This window comes from Euprymna scolopes, chromosome 9, assembly GCF_053919585.1.
Source record: "Euprymna scolopes isolate OS-2025 chromosome 9, ASM5391958v1, whole genome shotgun sequence".
NCBI lineage: Eukaryota > Metazoa > Mollusca > Cephalopoda > Sepiida > Sepiolidae > Euprymna > Euprymna scolopes.
Window position 1 is genome coordinate 86,498,353 of NC_136490.1, and position 21,931 is coordinate 86,520,283.

The 21,931-nt window shown below is 34.1% G+C and overlaps 1 protein-coding gene across 1 annotated transcript in view; it reads right to left on the reverse strand.

Annotated features, from left to right (window-relative positions):
* LOC145284747 (structural maintenance of chromosomes protein 5-like) overlaps positions 1-21,931 on the reverse strand; it is a 94,539-nt gene that overhangs the window by 48,884 nt on the left and 23,724 nt on the right. The window contains exons 4-12 of the mRNA XM_080133700.1: positions 14,123-14,248; positions 12,329-12,541; positions 10,296-10,457; positions 10,034-10,105; positions 9,881-9,942; positions 9,516-9,591; positions 7,935-8,052; positions 7,324-7,478; positions 6,135-6,343 (exon numbers count right to left, since the gene is read on the reverse strand). Coding sequence (XP_079989826.1) covers positions 6,135-6,343; positions 7,324-7,478; positions 7,935-8,052; positions 9,516-9,591; positions 9,881-9,942; positions 10,034-10,105; positions 10,296-10,457; positions 12,329-12,541; positions 14,123-14,248 — 1,193 coding nt within the window. The remainder of the gene's footprint in view (positions 1-6,134; positions 6,344-7,323; positions 7,479-7,934; positions 8,053-9,515; positions 9,592-9,880; positions 9,943-10,033; positions 10,106-10,295; positions 10,458-12,328; positions 12,542-14,122; positions 14,249-21,931) is intronic.

Genomic DNA, 21,931 nt, shown 5'->3' on the forward strand with positions numbered 1-21,931 from the left:
TGGTGTGTTAAACGTTATTATATAGGTGTTAGTTAAAATTGAGTTCCCACTTTTTTTAATGGATATTCTTTTTATGTCTGTTAGTCCTTAGGATTTTAGTTCGGTTTTTATTTCATCAATTGAACAGTATGATAGTTCTTTGCTTCTTATAACACCCTTTAATGAATTCATTTTACCATGCGGATGTGCTTTGATCTTTTTATTATGGAATTTTTCCATTTTTAAAAGGATATTGGCATCATTTTTTTTTATTCACTTCTACTAGAACTGTTCCATTTCTTAAATTCTTAACTGCTTTGGGTGATATTCTTGCAGTGATTTCTTTCTGTATCTAGAATGGGGACAGTCTTGTCAGGGGGTTGTCATTTTCAGCTTCCAGAATAATAAATCTTGGAAAGTTTTGATTTTGTAGTTCTTCTTCCTCTGAGCTGGAAATACCCGATATTTCCATGTGATATCTTTTAGGATGCTTTTTCTTTATTTCCATTTCTATTTTTGGTTATTTTTCACTTCTGCTGCTCCCCACTTGCCTCGGAGCCCTATGTGGGAAGTGTTTGGGGGGGGGGGGGGTATTCGCCTTAACACGACAGGGATACAGCAGAAGTATACTCTTCTTACTGTTGGATTCCAGCACCTGTTTCCTTCATCCCCTCCAAGAGCCTTATTTTTGGAAGGGATGTTGGTTTTCCAGCCATGTTTCATCCATACTCAGCAAGTTGATTGAGCATTCAACTACCGCTTACTAAATCAGTTTATTGTCTAATGTGGGGAGCGCGAGCGTGTTTTCTTGTTATGTTTGTCTGATTTAGGGCTAGGCGTGACCAGCCGATTGATTGGAGTGGGCCTCTCCGACCGCCTGTCTAGCCGAGATAAAGGCCAAAGTGGTGTGTTGGGAAAGGGAGGAAATCCTTTCTATCCTCCGCAACCCCCAACCACCAGGATCCTGTTCCAAGGTGTCACGGGTCGCCATCCATGGCAAACAGGTGGCCCCATTGAGGGACTTTTACTCTCTGCAGGGAGGCAGATGGTGCATTCTAAAACCCCACCGACAGGGCGAAGTAAGGAAGTGTGTGGGGGAGGCGGTGGAAAGGGGTCTATTGTTTTTATTTTTGCAGAACATATTTAAGTTTTACAAAAGAGGATAGAAAACAGTACATTTTGGCTCTTTTTGGCAATCTGTATAGGTCTCGTTTTCTCCACACCTCATGCATACTGGAAAGCATGTGCACCAGTCTCGATGGTGTCCGTACCATTGGCAGTTGTAGTGGATTTCGTATGTAAGGTGTCTATTTTTTTCATATCCTATTTTGATGTTACTTGAGATTTGATGGGTGTTAAAAGTTAGGATGTAGGTATTTGTATCGATAGTTTCACCATATCTTTTAATTTGGATTCTTTTTACATTGATAACATTTTGGTTTTTCAAGTTAATCTTGATTTCTTCCAAGGAGCACAGGGATAATTCTGAACTGATCACTTGTTTACCAGTATTCAGCGTTCTGTGGGAGTAGGTTTTTACTTTTTGGTTGTTGAAAAGTCTCCATTTGAAGATTTCTATTTCTACTAGTAGTGTGCCGTTATTTAGTTTCTTGACCATTTTAGGTTTGATGTTTGAAAATATTTTCTCTATTTTGAAAGGAGACACTTGTTATCAGTTCTCCTTCAGTTGTTTCTATATTTATAAAATATGGATTTTATGTGCTTTGGCCGCCTTTAAACTGTCTACAATGTTACAATCCTTACCTTATATAAAAATATACAGAACTGTGTTTCTAATGGTTACACGTGTTCAGCTTTATTATTATTATTACATATAAAATGTTGATTTTATTTTATCTTAGATAAACTTGTTTACATTCCTTTTCTACCAACTACATAAACTGGACTAAAATTCTTTATATTCTGATGAAAAACATTAAAAAAAACATGATTACATCTACAGTTATACAGTAGACATTGTTCTTGCAAACAAATAATGCACGATAAAGTCTTACACTGACTACTTGTGTTTTGTTTCATTATTACACTTTCATAACATTGAACACTAAAAATAAACTGTTGGTTTATTTTTACAGTAGACAACATTCTGTCCACATTAAGTGACTTGCTTTTTTTTGTGCCATTACGATTGACTAACATTCTTTCTTTATAGGCTGAGTGAAAACTTTAAAATAACCGACTACATGATTATTAAAGTCAAGACTCAGCTTTTGTGTCATTTGAAAGCCTTTAAACTGTCTAAAACATTTGATTTCTTCTTCCTTTTCTAATAGCTACATAAACCTGACTAAAACTCTCTCTTTATATCCTAAATAAAAAACGATTACGTCAATAATTCTACAGTAGATATTGTTCTCACAAATAAATAATGCAGGATGAAGTTTACAATGATTACAAGTGTTTTGTTTTATAATTTCAATTTAAAAACATTGGATAATAACATTAAAATGCTGGTTTAATTTTGCAGTAGATAAACTTCTGTTTACATTAAGTGAGTTACCGGTATACGTCATTCACACCTTGCTATACGTACACTTCATAGGCATTATTTCAAGATTCGTGACGTAAGTTCAACATAGGCCAATCAGCTAAAGTATATCCTTTTTTTGCACCTACTTTTTCTCTTAGCGTTACACATGCAAGCCTGCCTACTGTGGCTATTTTTTTTGTTTTTTTTGCACTCACACGGGTACTCGTTGCTATTTACAGGGGTGGGGGGTGGGATATTTTTTATGGCTTGCACGGTAATAACTATTATTACATGTTTGGTTTTTATTTTTGAACGCAAATAGGTCACAAACCAAAATATTTTGTTTTTGTCATATTTTCCCCATTCTATTTTCTTTTGGGTATATATATTGAAATATGTTTCTGTTTGTGCATACTTTAAACACTTATAACTAATATCAAATGTTTTATTTTTATTTTCACACAAAAATATGTCACAAACAATATTAAATTAATAAAGAAATATTGTTCGCAGACAATTGCTAGTATATATATTTAAAAGAAAAAGAAAATTGAGGGAAAATAGGCAAAAAACAGCCTATTTTCCCCAATTTTCTTTTAAGTATATATATATTAACAATTGTCTACAAACAATATTTCTTTCATAATTGTACAAAGAATTCTGGTTTTGTTGTCCAACATTAAAATTGAAAAAGGTTTATAATGTTTCAAATTATAAAGTATTCTATATATATTGTTTTATAATATCAACAAAATTCTGGATATATTGTTTAAAATAACTAATTGTAAAGTGTTGGCAAGACGACGAATATTTGGAAACACACTCGTTGCCGGGAATGTCTTGTTTAAGTAGCCCGCTCTTGCCTCTCATGCAAGCGAGTGAGTCTACTTCTATGAGGGTGTGACACCAAGACCACTCTGGTCTTGTAACTGCGCATCTTGGGTTTGATTCCACCTCTAAACTAATAACTTTATTATTTCAAGAAAACGTTGTTTATATTGTTTCTTTTTCTGCATATTTTAAACTGTCGCTTTCAGAAATACTGTTTACATATTTACATAGTAACATACAGGTGACTACAGGAATTTAGTTCCTTGTAAGTGATAGAGGGTTCGAGAGTATTTTGCCACCTAAACTCCAGTCTTGCCAGCAAAAATACCATACCCCGAACCATACTCTACCTGTCAGATTAGTATGCATGAGCCAAACGACACTGCAACCATATTTTTTTTTTGTTCATTAATTCATTATTTGCATGGAATTCCTGATAGCGATTATCAAATATTACAATATGGTGTGTCCATTCAGGGCTCTATAGACAAATTTATCTGAAGTTGACCTTTGACCACTAAATATTTTCGTTTACTAGCCAAATAGAAAAGTTACTAACCAAACCCACATGACTTATGACATCTTTGTTCTGTGACGAGTATGTACATCATAAAGATTTTTCTGTTTTGTTAATACATGTAATTTTAAAAATACAAACTTTATGTTGATACTTAAAGGTATAAACATTTTAAGTTCTTCAGATATTTTTTCAACAGCCTTCCTAAAAAAAAAAAGAATATATTGTTCTATTAAACTTTTATTGTTTAAATTATTTAACTTTGGTCATTTTATTAAAAAAAAAAACGTTGAAAAGATATTTTTCACTAAGAAGCAAGCTTTGGAAGATTGTCAGTGAAAGAAATACAATCGCCAAAAGATAAGCGTTTCATTATTTCTAGTCGCCACTTTGAAAAATCACTCGCAAATGCGACTGTTTCACTCGCAATGTAGAGCCTGGTATTTCAAAGGCTGTTCTAAGCATAGCGAGGTTAGGGGTGTCCATTTCGAAAGTTCTTAACATGAGGAGGTTGGGCGCCTATTTTGAAAGCCGTTCTTAGGAGATTGGGATTAGCCAACAACAAGTCGTATTTTAATTTTTTTACGTGGGGGTGGGATGCTTACACTGGGCAACACTGGTTAATTGGTCCTGCTAGTTTGTAATAAAGGGAAGTAAGATTGTAATGGATAAATATAGATTCAGATATTTGGAATCAAATACAGAATAACAATTGATGACAAAAGTTAAGAATCCCATAAACCTTGGTCTCTTTTCCTCTATACACACACACACTAATTGCACTTAAGGGAACAATGAGGATACTAAAAAGAGCTCTCGGTTGGTTTCAATAAAAAGCAGGGCAATGTTGGCAGCTGGTTTGGCTGCCCCATACCCAGCGTTACAATCTTCAAAGGAAGAAAATTAAAAAAAAAAAAACAAATACATATCTGTTCCCTCTGGTTGCATATTTTTGTTTGACTGAGAAGATGATATAATGCTAAACAAACTATATACTCTGAACTCCAAAGAAAAAGTTAATGCCTAGGAAGATGATATGACAGTATAATAAATAGTACACTACCCACTTCCCTCTGAAGGAGAAGGTAATGCTGGGAGGATGGAATGGACATATACTATACTGCCCCACCCCCACTCAAAGAGGAAATTATGCCTGGGAGGAATGTATCATGACAAATAAAAATATACTACACTACTCCCTAAGGAGGATATAAAGGCTGGGAGAATTCTGTCTCCCCAAAAAGGATGTGATAGTGCATAGGAGGATGCATCATGAGAACAAAACAAATACTAAATACCTTTTCTAAAATAGAGGAGTTAATGCCTGGGAGGATACCCATAAAAGGAGAAGATAATGTCTGCAAGTAATGTAGAATGACACCAAAAAATATACTACATTACTTTTCCTCTGGGAAGAGGGTGTTATTACAAAACAAATATCCTTCTTTCAAAGAAGGAGGTAATTTCTGAGAGGACGATCTTATAACAACAAAACCGACACTAAACTACCCACTCCTCCATGTAAAGATAATGTAATAATAGATATAAATCAGTTTATTTTTAATCAATTTAAATATACTCAGTCATAAAAACATTATTTTTATAATTCCTTGGCTTTTTGACTAAGATCAAAGTGTTGTATCTGTTCTTCACATCATAACATCAAACAGTGACTATCAGCAAAACTATTAGGCATATATAAGAAAATATATCAATGCAAATTACAAATGTATATTACAGAATTTTAATTTATTAGAAACTGTTTAAAAAATAAATATGCAAAGTAGGGATAATTAAGTTGTTTGCTCTATAAATGGTAGTTCAAAAGCTTGTGTTGTGTCGTAGAATTAAATAAGCACAAGCCATTTTGATGTTAATATATTTAGGGTAGGTGGGAAAAACCTTTTTCATTTAGATATTTGTTTATTTAAGTACAAGCGTACTGAATAATTGCTGCTAACACACATTAAGTAGATATGATTTAATAAAGCAAGAGTTTGGAGTTATCTGTGATAATTTGACTTTCATTTCACTGTTGTCATATTAGGCAAATGATACAACCACTATTAACGAAAGACAATTCTTCTTTGTAAACACAGGTTCAAATGTTATAGGAGTCATTTTACCGTGAATTTTTTGTTTCCAGTTTCATAGTATATTAAACTGCTTCATTTAATAATGGTATTACTTATGTAAACACAAATACCAAGAAAAAGTAAATATATATATATATATATATATATATATATATATATATATATCAATACTGGAAAAAGAAAAAAATTTAAAAACAAAATATAATACAAGTAGACTTACTGTAAATGTGCTAATGGAATTTTCGGTTGAAACTGTGACAATTGTTTGGATGGACTTTTCACACAATTAACTTTTAATTTCTGTTCATCTCGGACATGGGATAGAAACAAATCCATGTCATCACCATTTTCACATACAAATGAACGCATATCATTAAAGGAAATATGATTCTCAAGGAACTTGGCATCAGATGGCTTCTTCATATTGATCTGTATAAAAATAACAAAAACAAAACATAAAATACAATATTTGATAATCAGAGATGAGTTAGTGTTATTTAATGGTTCAAAAGGCCTCCTGGCCAAGATAAGACATTAAAATCAGACATGACCTATCATGTATAAAAACGACAAAACAAATTGTATACTCTCTCTCCAGAGAGCTCCACCATATGACTGTGTACAGAAATTCTGCCTGGAGAGTGGGGAGATCTGTTGTATCAACGTGTATGGATTAGCAAGTTATATTAAAATACTTGTTAAAAGCACCTTGAAAGACATTTTTTTGCAGACAAGTTTCACTGTTCACGCATATACAGTGCCTGTTATTCCAAAATGGTAACCCATCAGGTACTGACTAGGTTCAATGTTGCTAATCTAACGGGAACTGGTATGTCAACACCGGAAGATCAGAAAACTCATATTTGGCACATATGTACATTTACAGTGATCTCTTAAGTTAAACAAGAATAAAGATGAACATAATATGGGAACTAATACTTGCGAAAGAGCAGATGATTGTAGAATCAGAATAATGGGAATAAGAACTTATTACAAAATGCAGTATCTGTTCTTATAGTACACACATGGAGACAAGTAAATAGGAATTAACAAAATTAGCATAGAACATGCACAGTTATAATAGAAACAAAAATCATACAAGACATTAGATTCATAAATATCCTCAAAATAATCATAGATTGTCATAATTGACAGTGGATTAAATAAAGTTTGATGTGACCAACAATGACAAAAGGCACATGAAATAGCCAGAGAATATGACGCGTGAAATGTAGTAAAAATGGCAACAAATAAGATGAGGAAAAGAATCAAGCATATGTTCACAAGAAATACATACAATAGGCAAGAGCTATCAATCAGGGGTCAAAGTACAATAATTAATTTTTCAAGATTAGAACATTCTTTTCTATTGAAGCTGAGTAAAACTTAAAACTTGAAAGGCTACTTACTTGAAGCATGATAGGTTCATGAATTGTACTTTTAAATAAATGTTTATTTTCTCGTAACCAAACAACTGCCATATAAGTATTTTTATGACGATCTCTCAAGATCTGTAACCGGATATTAGCAATATCATGAAGATGCTGGAGGGACTGAAGATGTTCTGTAAAAATATTAAGTAAAACTTACTAAATAGACAAAGAAAAATATCACAAAACAAAATGGTTGAATTTTATTAAAAAAAGAAATAATTGGTTTGTTATGAAGAACTGAAGTATAAATCAGAAGAGATGCTATTATCAAGGAAACATTTTTATTGACATATATTCTAGTAAAAAGCAAATACTTGGTAACTTAATTGATTGAAGTTTTTAATGAATAAAAATATTAAGCAAAGACTTTTAAGGTTATCATTTTACTACCATAACTAATTTTTTAAACATTAAATTAAAAATTGACACTAGAAAAAAAAAAAAAAAGATGGAAAATTGACACTAGAAAAAAAAAAAAAAAAAAAAAAAAAAACAATTTGCAAAATAGGTCAAACCAGGTATAGACATATGTTTAAATGTGACAACATGTATAGAATTTTTATGTTGTAATGAAATAAAATACAAACCTTTCAAAGAAGCATTGATCATTCTGACCTCATCACTTATGGTTGCCTTGTCAGAATGAAGTTTAGTCAATTGATGAGTTGTTTGCTGAATATCACAATTTGCACGCTCTATTGCTGGCTAAAAATCAACAAATGTTAAAAAAACAAGACAAAAAAGACTTCTTCAAATCATCTGACAAGCATAAAAAAAAAAAAAAGTGAAAGCATTTCCTTAAAAGAAAAACTATAAAAGCATCATTCACTATCATATTCAGCTGAGGGTTCGTTTTATATGCATTAGACAGCTTTAGAAATTGACTACCAAAATAATCCATTTCTGTACAGGTCTTTATCCCTTTCTCACCCATTCTTATCACTTCCTCCCATGATGTTTCTGAATTTTTGAGATGAGGATTGCTTATTCATATTATTTAGATTAATCAGACTACTGTTCTCATCTTGAATGTGATTTTCACAATGTTTCAGTCAATGTAATCTCCAACCTTCTTCAGGTGTATCTTGTCAGACTTGGGAAGATTTCTATCAAACTCTGGAATTTGGATGTAATTTCCCTTTATTTACTTCACGGGGGTAGCATATTCTTATTCCTCCAGCCATGACTGGATAGAGATCTTAAATAATTTGCAATTGTATTTTTTGGTCGGCCACACTGAGGATTCAACCTTCAGGAGAATATCACTTTTACAATTGATTTTTCCAAGTACTCTAACCACTGTGCCACGGGTCCTTGTGAACAACTCTCGTACGAATTAAACCTATTTTATTTCTAATTGTAAATATCATTATTTATTAATAATTATTACTATATATTAATATATATTTCTCTCTCTCTCTATATATATATATATATATATTAATGTTTTTACTTTATTACTTGTATATATTTTCTCTTGTTTATAATTAACGGTTCCCATATCGTATTAAATTCTATACTAGGTTTACTTAGTAATTCGTTATTCCCCAGCATATGTGCTGCTTTTTTGAGTCGTCTTACTCTCCAACGTTCCTCTCTGTCTATAATTTTTACTTCGTCCCATAATGGTAGATGGTTTCTCTTTTCCTTCCAGATATGGTCAGCCATACCTGATTTTTCAATTTCTTCATGTACTACGGCTTTTCGACGTTCTTCTAACCATACTTTTAGTGGACGACAACATTTTAGCTTTGTATAGTTTTCCATTTTACATGGGATTTCATATACAAAATTTGTAAAATACAAACAAGACCATGTGTGATCGGAGAGAGAACTTTTGAAATAGCAATTATATTAATTAGTTGGCTGCCAAGTAAAAGAGATGGTAATTAAAGGGATCATAGGGAATTATAAAGAAACCATGAACAGGCCTTTGTGATGTTGTGGAATTGAATAAAATCAAATTATATTAAATATCCTATGCTGTTTGTGGTCATCAATCTTCAGTGCAAATTGCACTTAATAAAAAAGATAGCGAAGTGGTGATTCATGACGATTAGAAATCTGAATGAAGCCACTCAAATGATTTTTCTAACAAATTGTGTAACTTATAATCCTTACCACATGAAACAGAAAACAAAAAATAAAATATGCCAAATGTTACTAACCTGATTATCTGTCTCATTTGATAAAGCCATCAATTGACTTTCATAGATAGCAAGTTGTTTTTTCAGTTCTCGGATCCTATAAAGAAACAAGACCCATAATGCAGTTTCTTGTAATTAAAAAGTCATTTATTAAATGGAACAAAATTTGATTCTTATTTAGTCATTTCCAACAGATAAAAAATAATAATTTACAGTCAGGGAAAAAGAAAAGTTCTTTAAACATTTCAGTATTTTCTATTAAAAGTTAATTGTAAAATAACCTAGGAAGAAGTGAATCAAAGTTTAAAAAAGAAAAACAAAATAATATCATGTTTAAAAGTAAAGGCAAACTTTATGTGAAAAAGGAAAATCAGATAAAAACTCACTTTTTTCTGCCCTGTTCTTCCTCTTGCTTTTTGTATTTCAAATCATCAATGGCTTCTGTTATCTAAAGATATACAGCAAAATTACATTTATATATTTACAGAAAAAAGAAAATCAACTTCATTTTTTTTAAATGTCATTTTTTTTTTACTCACTTTATCTGTTTCTGCTTCAATCTTTTTTGTATTTGCTACAGTTTGCTGTGCTATATCAAATATGCAGCTACTCTGCAATTAGAAAAGGATCAAATCAGTTCTCGTTTTCCATAGAATTTCAAAGAATATATGTATTTAGGCAACATATAAATCAGTAGCACCATTCATTTGTAAAACATAAAAAAATGACCATCTGATTGCACATCACACACAAATAATAAAAAGACCTTTATGAAAACGAGAACAAAAAGGATTTTCTTACCGTATTTTTCAAGTAATGATTAACTTTTGTTATTTCTTTTTGAATAGCATCCAATTCTTTTTGCATGGGAGCAGCTTCTGCTCGTAAACTGGTCATAGCTTCAAACATCTCATCGCGTTGTTTCTTCACTTCTGTATACTTTTTACGTTGTTCTTCATACTCCTATTAAATCACAGAAAGACTATTATTATTATTATTATTATTAGAATGCTACAAAGTAATTTTATTAATCAGAAAAACAAAAAATACTACAAAGAAATATAAAAATTAAAATCTAGTAAAAGCTTATAAACGAGGGAATTATTTTGAGAAATATTTTATATTTAATTTTGTATTAAATCTATAAACTGAAAATTAATTTGAAAAGATAAAAAGGTTTGCAACTTTCAAAAATAAAATGTATTAATTATGGAGGTCAAGAAAAAAACCAAAAAAACAACTCCAAACAAATATTTTCATTTTACTCTTCATGTTATAGAGAATAAAAAGAGACTAAGAAATACAAATTATTATCCAAATAGATAATATAATTGAAGAAAAATCAATTTTGAAATACTGGGTCAATTAAAACAATTGGTGAAATACAAAGCCCTATGCACATAAGCAGTCATGCATGTGTTTCTTCATGGCTAAATGGAAAAGTTTTGCATTTCCTTCAGTAAGATAAAAATCAAAACATACATTGATAATTTCTGTTACAAATACATAAAATTGTAAATGGTTAGCTATGGGAGTTTTAGGGTGTGTACATGGAGGTCAAAACAGAAGGACAGAGATAAATTCATTTTGTCAACACCTTGTTAAACAAAAAATAGTTTGTTTTTTTTCTTTCTTCACTCACATTTTGAAAGTGAAAAAGTATTTCACATTCCATAATCATATACTGGTAAATTCTTACTACTTAAGCAAAATTTGAACATCATTAATCATACTTTTATATCCATGAACTACAATGAGTTTCAGCATTAATGACACAATTTATTTAAAACATTAACAACTTCCATTTTTATTTATACATTCCTTTAGGTTCAAAGATAGCCAAAATTTTATTTAAACCATTCTAATTTTTATTTATTGTTTTATTGAAACTGGCAGGTGTGGAGATAATTTTGTGAACACAGCTAATCTATTTACAAATAATATTTTGTTCAAAATATAAACAATGCCATATACTCCAGGGCAAAACCAAGTCAGATCGGCTAGTATTATATACATAAATGAAAGTGAAAATTTAAAAATAAGCTGGAAATATTTTGTATTGATATTAAAATGATGAAACTTTGGTTAGGGCAATCTGTTATTTATTCCTGAATTTTGCAGCAGTAAGTTGAATGAATAGCTTGTACAAACCATATGCCAGTTTTATCCCCAGTTAGACTAGTAATTAATAGTACACATAAGTAGAGCATTTATACTGACAGTTGATACTTTAATCTAAATACCATGTTTTAATGTTACTGCACTTTGGTGGTCCAACAAAAACCAGTGTTTTATCATGTTTCCAGAAGTAACTTACTTCGAAACATTTAAAACAAAGGCCACATTACTTTATTGATAATACCGTAACATGTTCCAATGTTGATCAATATTCTGAATCCTTTGCTACATGATAAAAATACATATTATTTAAGGAATACAAAGTTCACAAGTTGTGTTGGCTTATATGACATCAGTAGCAACTATTTACAGTCCCTATTTACTTGTCTCCCATGGAAAAGACACAAGGTTGTTTTTTTTTTACTGTGGATAAATCCAATTCTCCAAAAACAGTAACATTGGATGGAAACAAAAATGCCTGTAACATCACCGATCAGTAATTCCTTATTAATAAGGTGAAAGGCTCATCTCCCTTTGAAAAGGAGAATAAATAATGTTTAGATGAAGACTGAACACATATTACACTTTGATCCTAAATAAATGTTTCCCCTAAAGGTATTAGTAATACATGAATGCTTGTTCCATTTTTGGTTTCATTTAAGTAATGGTAAACAAGTAATTTCTTTGCAAAATCAATAAAAGAATAAATCACTTACCAACCATGGACGTTTCATCCGTAACATTTTTATTTCTTCAAGATATTTTTGCCGCTCTTCAAAATTACGAACATCTTGCTGTAAATTATCATTTTTTTGTTTTTCTTGATTTAAATTTTCTAGAGAATTCTTATAAATATTTTCAAGACATCTAGCTTTAACGCGAGCCTGTTTCAGCATCATGTGCGTCTCGTACATCTTTGGTGTGCCCACCTGAAATCCAAAAAGAATTCATGAAACAATGTGAGAAACAAAGAGATTTTTAATCCTTATTTTGGAACATTTTTTTTCATTTTTGTATTACAATTGGAACAATGCTGAGAGTTAGAAGAAAGCAAAGATTCTGAATCTATTAGTTTTTTTATATAAATAGTTTTACAATAAATTAATTTTTTAAATGATAATTTTATCGCAAAGAAAACTTTAGAACTAAATCTAAGAATTTTATATACAACAATTCTCCGTTATTTATCTTCTATCTATTATATAAAAGCGAAAATGTGTGTGTGCATTTTTTTGTATGTCTGGCAAAGGGGGCCCTCAGAGGGAAGGGGGGGCACTAATTCTTACAACCTTTTATATACCCCCTAGATTATAATATCTGATTTACAAAAGGAGGTCATGTCTATTTTTTATTTGAGCGACTTTTATTTTATAAAATTCATGCTATCCCATAGTCCCGCATGTTTGTTTGGCTTTTAGGGAAACAAAACCAAAAAACTGGCTTGCAGCCAAAGTTAAGTGTGGGATTTAATTCCCCTATGGCATGATGTTTGACCTCATTAAATTTACGCACCTGTGTGAACTCATTCACTTAACTTTTTAATCGTTTAATTTCAACCATTCTTACTTCTGCTGTCCAGCAAAAGATAAAAAAATACAAAACAGTCCAACATCAAGTTAGTATTGTCTTGGAGGGTGTGGACCAGAGATGTATAATATCTAAAATTTTGAAAAACTATTCATTCTGTGAGAGTCAGTTTTTGTTAGGGATGATCCGTTTTTTTCCCTGGATTTTCAATATTATCTATATAAATTGAAATGTAGTTGTTCATTTGTTACAAACTCCTAATCTAAAAAACTACTTTAATGATTGTTTGGAAATTTAGCGATAGCATTTTAATCTAATACAAGCATTTATTTATATACTTTATATAAAAAAAAATATTACAATATTAAAAAAATATTTTTTTCAAAGTCAATTTTTTATGAGAAAAGCCAACATGTTTGTGCTGGCATTATGGCTCCTCCACTCTTACCACTAATAACAAAAAAAATGGAATTTTCAAGTAACACCTATATTTGCCTTAAATCGATCAAACGTTTGTTTTTTGTCTCTTTAACCATTTCATTTTTTTGCATTGCATTTTCTTCAAATAAAATAAATATATATATATAGAGTTATCCAACGATAGCAGTTTCATCATCTACAACTTATTAGTGTGGCTAAATGTAGGCTGTGTATTCATGCAGATATTTGAAACTTAAACAGTATAAAATGTATAAAATGCTACCTAACAGTTCAAGTACCTAATTCTGTGTCACAGGCATCACCATGGACAAAAGATATTTCAAGCGTTATATATTAATCTATTTAACATATATACTTTATTACATTTGTTAGAAAACCTGAGAAATCTATTCTTTACAAAATACCATTATTCCCTCCACCAGAGAACTCAATCTATAGATAGAGGGCATATATACATATATAGACATAATATATATAAAAATGTTTTATATATAACTAAAACTTAAATTTTTTTTAAAAAGATGAACAAGCAAACAACATACTGCTTTCTCTGTACTTTCCAATAATTCTTGTGGAGACATCCGAGAAAAATCTGCTACTTTTTCTTGTGGTAAAAACTGACAAAGGTTGCCTACTTGAATATTTAAACGCATAGTCATTTCTTCGATCTGAAATAACAATTCATTAAAAAAATTAAACATTAATTCAAAACAGACTTGTGCAGTATGTGTATGTAATTAAGTATGTCAAAAGAAAAAATAAAATTATTGATCTAGATAAAAAAAGTATGCGAGAAAACAAATTAACTGATGTCAATAATGACAACAATCAAAAAGCAAAGCTATAATTAAAACATATCTCGATCAAAATTAATAACAAAACTACAATACAAAACTGAAACATTAAAAAAGATGATCAAGCCTTTATGTGCTTTAGACTAAACGTGCAACACAGTATTAGCTACTATTATTTTCTCTACCGCTCTCCCTCGACTCAGGACTGCTCCATAATAAACAAAGTATCTGACAGCATAGACACGGCACTGTCCCTCGACACTAGCGCACAAATACATGTGTTTGGTGACTTTAATGTCCACCACAAAAACTGGCTTGGATTCTCTGCTCACACAGATGCAGCGGGCAGCACAACCCATAGCTTCGCTATATCTCACTCCCTATCACAAATTGTTACGTTTCCAACCCGTTTCCCTGACCAGGAAGAACAACACGCATCACTTCTAGATCTGTTTTTGACCACAGTTCCCGATGACTGCATAGCGAAGGCCCACAGCCCACTCGGGAACGCTGATCATGCAGTGATAATGGTTGAAATCGCCCTAAACTCTAGACCCAAAACTGAAGAGCCAGTGCTCAAAACAACGAGATATTATAATAAGGCTGACTGGGAAGCCATCAGGGAACTAATTAGAGATGCTCCATGGAAAAATATTTTCTCTCTCCCTGCTGAACAGTGTGCAAACGAGACCACTGACTGGTTCAAAACTGCAATCGAAGCGCATGTTCCCATGCGGAAATTTTATAGTAAGCCCCACTCTCCCCAATGGTTTACGTCGACTTGTGCAACTGCCATTACTCAAAAGCAGCATGCATACCGTAGGTTTAACCGACATAAGTCCAGTTCAAACAGACTGAAGTATATAGAAGCTAAAAATAACGTTAAGAAAGAAATAGCGACAGCTAAGAGAGAATTTACGGAAACCACTAAAAAGCGCATCGAAGCACAAAAACTAGGAACTCGAGACTTCTGGAAAATCTACAACAGTGTAGTAAATAATGGGCAATCGACAATTCCCCCACTAACCAACAATCACGAGGTTGTCTCCTCAGCAACCGACAAGGCTAACATGCTTGCCAGTCGGTTTGCCTCAAACTCCACACTGGACCCTTCCAACCACCCCCTACCTGACTTTCCTATGCGGACAGACGCCACACTAGACGATCTGAAAACCACCCCTGCTCAGGTGCATGCTATCATAAAAAACCTTGACACCTCAAAAGCATGTGGACCCGATCTTATCCCAGCTGTGCTATTAAAAAAGTGCTCAGCCGAAGTAGCTCCAGTTCTCTCCAAACTCTACAACAAATGTCTTAATGAAGCTTGCTTTCCGGGCTGTTGGAAAACTGCTTCTGTTGTACCAGTATTCAAGAATTCTGGTGAAAGGACAGACCCATCAAATTATCGCCCCATTAGCCTCCTTCCACTTTTTGCCAAAATATTTGAGACCATAATTAACCACGCTCTAATCCATCATCTTACAGATGCTAAACTACTGACTGACAAACAATATGGATTTAGACAAGCCCGTTCCACAGCAGACATCCTCACCGTGATCTCTGAACGTATATACCAATCACTGGACAAAGCGGGGGAAGGCAGAGCGGTAGCTCTAGATATATCTAAGGCTTTTGACAGGGTATGGCATGAGGGTCTCCTCAGTAAAATCAGATCATACGGTATCACTGGTAGAATACTTAACACAATTAAATCCTTCTTAGATAAGAGAAAAATCCAGGTAGTCCTCGACGGTCGCACATCTAAACAATATGATATAAATGCGGGAGTGCCCCAGGGTTCTATCCTTGGACCTCTATTGTTCCTGATATTCATAAATGACCTCCCCGACAACATTGCCTCTGAGATGGGTATATATGCTGATGACACTACACTCTATGGCAGACACGACAGGAAGACGAATGAACACATTTCTAAAGAAATGGCAGAAACACTAGAGGAAGACCTCCAATCTGTAGTGGGATGGGGACAAAAGTGGTTGGTCGCGTTCAATGCTGCCAAGACTAAACTAGTTTCATTCAATAATTACAAGAAACCCTCTCTACCACCAATAGCAATGGCCAACGACTCTTTATCTGAGAGTCCATCTTTCAAACTCCTTGGCCTAACGTTCACAGGAAACATGAGTTGGAACAATTACATTGAAGGCATTGCCAGGGCCGCTGCAAGAAAGGTGGGCTCTCTCTACCGTGCTAGAAAACTACTAACACCCGAAAGTATCCTGTACCTCTATAAGGCCACCATTCGCCCATGTATGGAGTATTGCTGCCACATCTGGGCTGGTGCATCTGCTACTAGTCTCTCGCTCCTTGACAAGGTTCAAAAGAGAGTCGCAAATCTGATAGGCCCTGAACTGGCATCTAAGCTTCAGCCTCTGTCCCATCGACGAAATGTTGCATCCCTCTGCCTGTTCTACAAGTATTTTAGTGGTGAATGCTCTGATGAACTGCAATCACTTGTGCCCCCACGACGCGAGCACCCTCGACAAACCCGACAGGCTACTAGATCCCACCCCCACACTGTAGAGGTCCCTAGATGTAAAAGATCTTTTTACTCCAATAGTTTCTTCCCCAGAACCGCAAGACTCTGGAATTCCATTCCAGGTCCCTGCTTCCCCAACAGTACTGACGTGCAGAAGTTCAAGTGTAACGTGAACCGACACCTTGCTGCCCAAATCCCTACATAGTACCCCAGTAGTTGTTGCCCCTGATAGTAGCCCCCTACACCAAAGTGGCAATTTGCCTTGTTTGGGGTGAAAATGTAATAAAAAAAAAAAAAAAAAAAAAAAAAAAAAAAAAAAAAAAAAAGAAATATTCAAACAACTTCATTAGTCAGATTGAATTTCAGTCACTATTAATTCTGATGTCCATATTTAAAAAGAAAAAAATATTAATTGTATCAAATCAGTAGTGTTTTTCAACAAAACATGACTGGCATTTACGAAATATCTAATTTGCAAGAGAACACTATAAATGACCAATAGAAGAATCTGAAAGATGATTTGAAGTTTGGAAGATTCTCTAAGATAATCCTGAAGAAACAAACACATTTTATATTGCCAACTCAAAAACAGACCAGGAGGTAATATTTGTATCCCTCCATAAAAGAGGCAGTAATGCCTGTGAGTATGGTATTATTGCAAAAGAATAGATGCTGTCACCACCCCACCTTATCACTAAAAAGGAGATGATAGATCTTGGGAAGATGATCTCATAACAAAACAGATATTACATGATCATGCTCCTCTGAAAGAGGATGCAATACCTGAGAAAATTGCCCCATTCCTTTAAAAACAAAAAAGACGGGGATAATCCTTGGGAGGATGGTCTTATGACAACAGAACCAATACAGCACTATCCATCCCTATTAAAAGATAATACAATAATAGATTACTTATTTTTTTTTTCAATCAGTTAAAAATGTCTAGTCATAAAAACCTTCTGGTTGAGGAGTTTGATAACTTTTGTTAACTCATCCTGCCTTGATGCGGCTAGAGCAGCTGGTTGTGAAGGCAGGGTTATAAAGAGCGAGTTTCTGGGTATATTGAAGCAGGTCAGATGCAACAAATTGCAGGAACCTGATGGTTTGCTCTACAAATTGCACTTGAGATTATCACACATGTTTATACAGATGCTGACGGATATGTTCAACTATTAGTTTCATAAGGGTTCTATCCTGAGCCAAGTCACCAAGAGAATGATTACATTGTTGAAGAAGCACCGCAGGCATGGAGGGGAGGAGCTAGTTCCATAACTCTAATAAATATAGTTAAAGATTTGGGCTAAGATCTTATTGAACTAATTGTGAAACTGATCCAAAAATAACTTTCATCTGCTTCCTATGATCCTAGAGAAGATAGAAGGCGGAACAGAAGTTACACTGATTAACGGATTAGTCCTAAGCTTTCAACAGGGTTGATCATCGGTTCTTGGCATCTCTTTTAGAGACCACCAGTTTTAAACTGGACTTTGGCAAATGAATCTATTCTGTATTGTTTGCTAATGGCACTTGTGCAGGTAAACAAAAAGCATATAATCTTATGCCATCTTCTGGTTGGTCTGTTAAGGCTGTTTGCTCTTGCCCCTGCTCTACATCCTTACATTAGGATTAAGGAATTACTAAGCAAGTTTTGTCATATGCGAAATCAATTTGCCTGACAGGATGTGAACCAGGGTTTGCACGTTCACCAATGACCTCAGTTTTCACAGAGACAAGCTCCAACAAAAAACGCCTGATTACGCTTTCTTTCAATGTCACAAACTTCAGCAATTCTTGAAGTATGTTAACAAAGTGACAGTTTGTATCGATCCTAAGCATTCTCTGCCACTAAATATATTCTACGTAATTGACAATGTTGGGCCAGCATGGGATAGAAAGAGAAAAATGGCCATAGTGCGAATGCACAGTGGGTTCGCAAGCGGACATATGGAATTTTTGCAACTTCCCCAAATGACTATAAAACTTAGAAAAGTGCAAAGTTCAGTTTCTGTAGTATCAAAAAATGGTATTATTTATCTTCTAAAAATGATTATTGATCAAGATATGCCAGCTGGAAGCTTGCGAATTTTGATCGTTCACAACCTTGCGATAACATAAAAATTACCAAGCAGCAACTTTGGGTGTACCTGAGTAATTGTCAAAAATTTCTTCCAAAACCTCTGTACATGTCCCATAAGTCCCCGAAATATAAGGCCAGATGTCTAAAATTGAATTAAATGCGAAAAGTTGGATCTATGGTCAGCTATTGGGCCTCTTTTGTGGGATTTTCCGGAAAATTTATGACACAGATTAACCGTTTTTTCCTTAAAAAAAGCCCGAAATTTGACCCCGGTCTGTACACTTTCACCGACGATTGCAAAAAAAGCCCGAGATAAAAAAATTTATGCTTCACATATAAGAATCTAGACAAATAACACTATCATAATCCAATTGGACAAAAAAATTCACTCGGGCACCATATTAATTCTGACGTAATAAAAAATATTGAGGATACCCAATTATTGTAATTTTGTGTATCCAGCAAAAATCGTCAAACGCGTATATTCATATAACTAATCAAATTTTTTTCCACATATATGACCCATACCACTTTTCCTATGTTTTTGGGGTGTAGAATCCAAATCTGGCCTTTAAAACACCTGAAACTTAACTGTTTTCATGATAAATCCAAATTCTAGCACATCATATGGTGAATTGGTATGGGAGAATCCTTCGCATGCATCTTCCTCGTCTTGTCGCCCCGTGATGCTACTGATGGGAAACGAAAACAGAGAGAACCTTGATATCGTTACAGACATCCAGAAAGAGAGAAAGGATTGTGAATTCATTGTCCAACATCACAGCAAACCGGTGAATATCAAGGTTGATGCAACTATGTCTATGATTGATGGTAAGATGCATAGTCTTATATCTGGTTTGGATGGGGCATTTTGTTGCTTGTGTACATACAGTAAAGAACAATGTCATGATTCTGTCTGTATCACCACTGGTTTCAAAATTGATCGTTCCTTGGAACAAACACTAGCCCTCTGTGAGAAAGGAATCCATCTTCCAGAAAACCGAAAGGTTGGTGATTATGATGATCGCAAAGGTATCACCCAGGATCCTATTACCATCGAAGATATCAACAACTTGCATCCTCTCCATAATTTGCTGAGATGCTTTGGATGGATCTTCAAGATTTGTTATCATGCCACTGCAGGACATTATTCATGGTCAGAAGCAAAGATGGACGTATCCAACCGTATCGCTAGAGCATTGGCATTTCTAAAACAAGCGAAGGAACAAATCCAGACCAAGGTAAAGGAAGAGACATCAATCACCATGGAGAAACCTGATCCAACAGGTCACGGGGGTACGTCTACGACAGGAAATGTGGCGTCACTTATGCTCAATACTAGCAGCAGAAGGTTGTTGACTGATGGAATTGATAACACCGAATTGAAGCTAAAGATTGACCGCATTATACTTCGTATGGCGGTTATTCTAACGATAAACAACTCGAACAAGAACGTCAGGGTTGCTGAATTTCAGGAGTTTTGCCGTGAAACATACCTTCTTGTCAATAAGATATCGTGGATTCAAATCAGTCCAAGTGCACACGTTGTTCTTGGTCACAGTGCGGAACTTATTGAACAGAACGACGGCAAAGGTTTGCTGAACTTTACGGAGTGTGGCATTGAAGCAAATAACAAATTCCTGAGGCAGTATCGAATGAACTATGCACGGAAAACAAGTCAATTTGACAATTTATCCGATTGTATTAACAGACTGTGGGATAAAAGCGACCCTATGGTGTTGAAAGTATGTGAACGACTACAGTGCACTCATTGTAAAGGAGCAGGTCACACAATACGAAGCTGTGATGAGTTGAAGGAAGCACTTCATCAATGCAACAGCGAATATGAAGCACTAGTTGCCTTCTTGTCTTACTGATTCTTTTTATTTAGGGTCTATTTTGTTCCAAGTTACGTTATTGATCATTCTATTCATAGTTCATTATGTTTTTCAATATTGAATTACAGTGCGTATCGAATCGTTATTACATAGCTGCGGATTTATTATGAACTTTCTTGCAAATTCTGTTCAAAAACGCATTCTTAGGCCTTTTACGTCGAAAAACCTGTTTCCCGGAATGTTGACCCGATTTCTCAAAATTAGGGGTTGAGGCACCCAGACTCCCAAAAATTTGAAAATTATGCATGTAAAATTGACTTCTCTACATTCCACGCCTTGTACGGTTCTAACAAGCCCAAAATGGCCTCCGTATCAGTATTATTTAACAAGTTCTGTCAAAAAACGTGTTTTTTGGATTTTGGCCAGATCGCCCAAAATCAGGGGTTTTGGCCCCTTTGACCCCCCAAAATTTCAAAAATTTTAGAGAAATGTTTTTTTCTGTCTTCTACTCCCTCATTCGGTTCTAACAAACCCTAAATGGCCCCTACATCGATATTATTTGACGAGTTCTGTCAAGAAACTCGTTTTTTTTGGATTTTGGCCAGATTGCCTAAAATCCAGGCTTTCGGCCCCCTTGATCCCTCAAAATTTCAAAAATTTTTGGGAAATGTTTTTTCCTGTCCTCTACTTCCTCATAAGGTTCTAAAAAGCCCTTATGGCTATAAATGAAGTAGTTTTTTCTAATTTATAGTGAAATGTCCGCTTGACCCCCCCTCTGGGCCCACTGTGGAATGGTGCTGTGGATGTGTTTGAAAGATGACCAAAAGGTTGAATCTTTACTGATCAGGATCAGGTTGTTTTCTTCAAGCATCTGTTGAAGGTCAGGATTAAATGCGATAGAAAAGAATTACATTCCTCAGTATTTGGAAACATGTGAAGACAAGTAATATGAAAAGGAGTCACGTATGAATACATGTTCTTTGCCTGAGCATGGCACATGTGGTTCCTGTTCCCATCGGACTCAGCTCTACAGATAAGTTTATCCTCTTGGCTAGTTTTTATGAATTAGATAAACACACACACACAAGTAATAGAAATCCTCCAAGATAACCACTTTCTATTTTCAATTTCTGGTCCTTGAC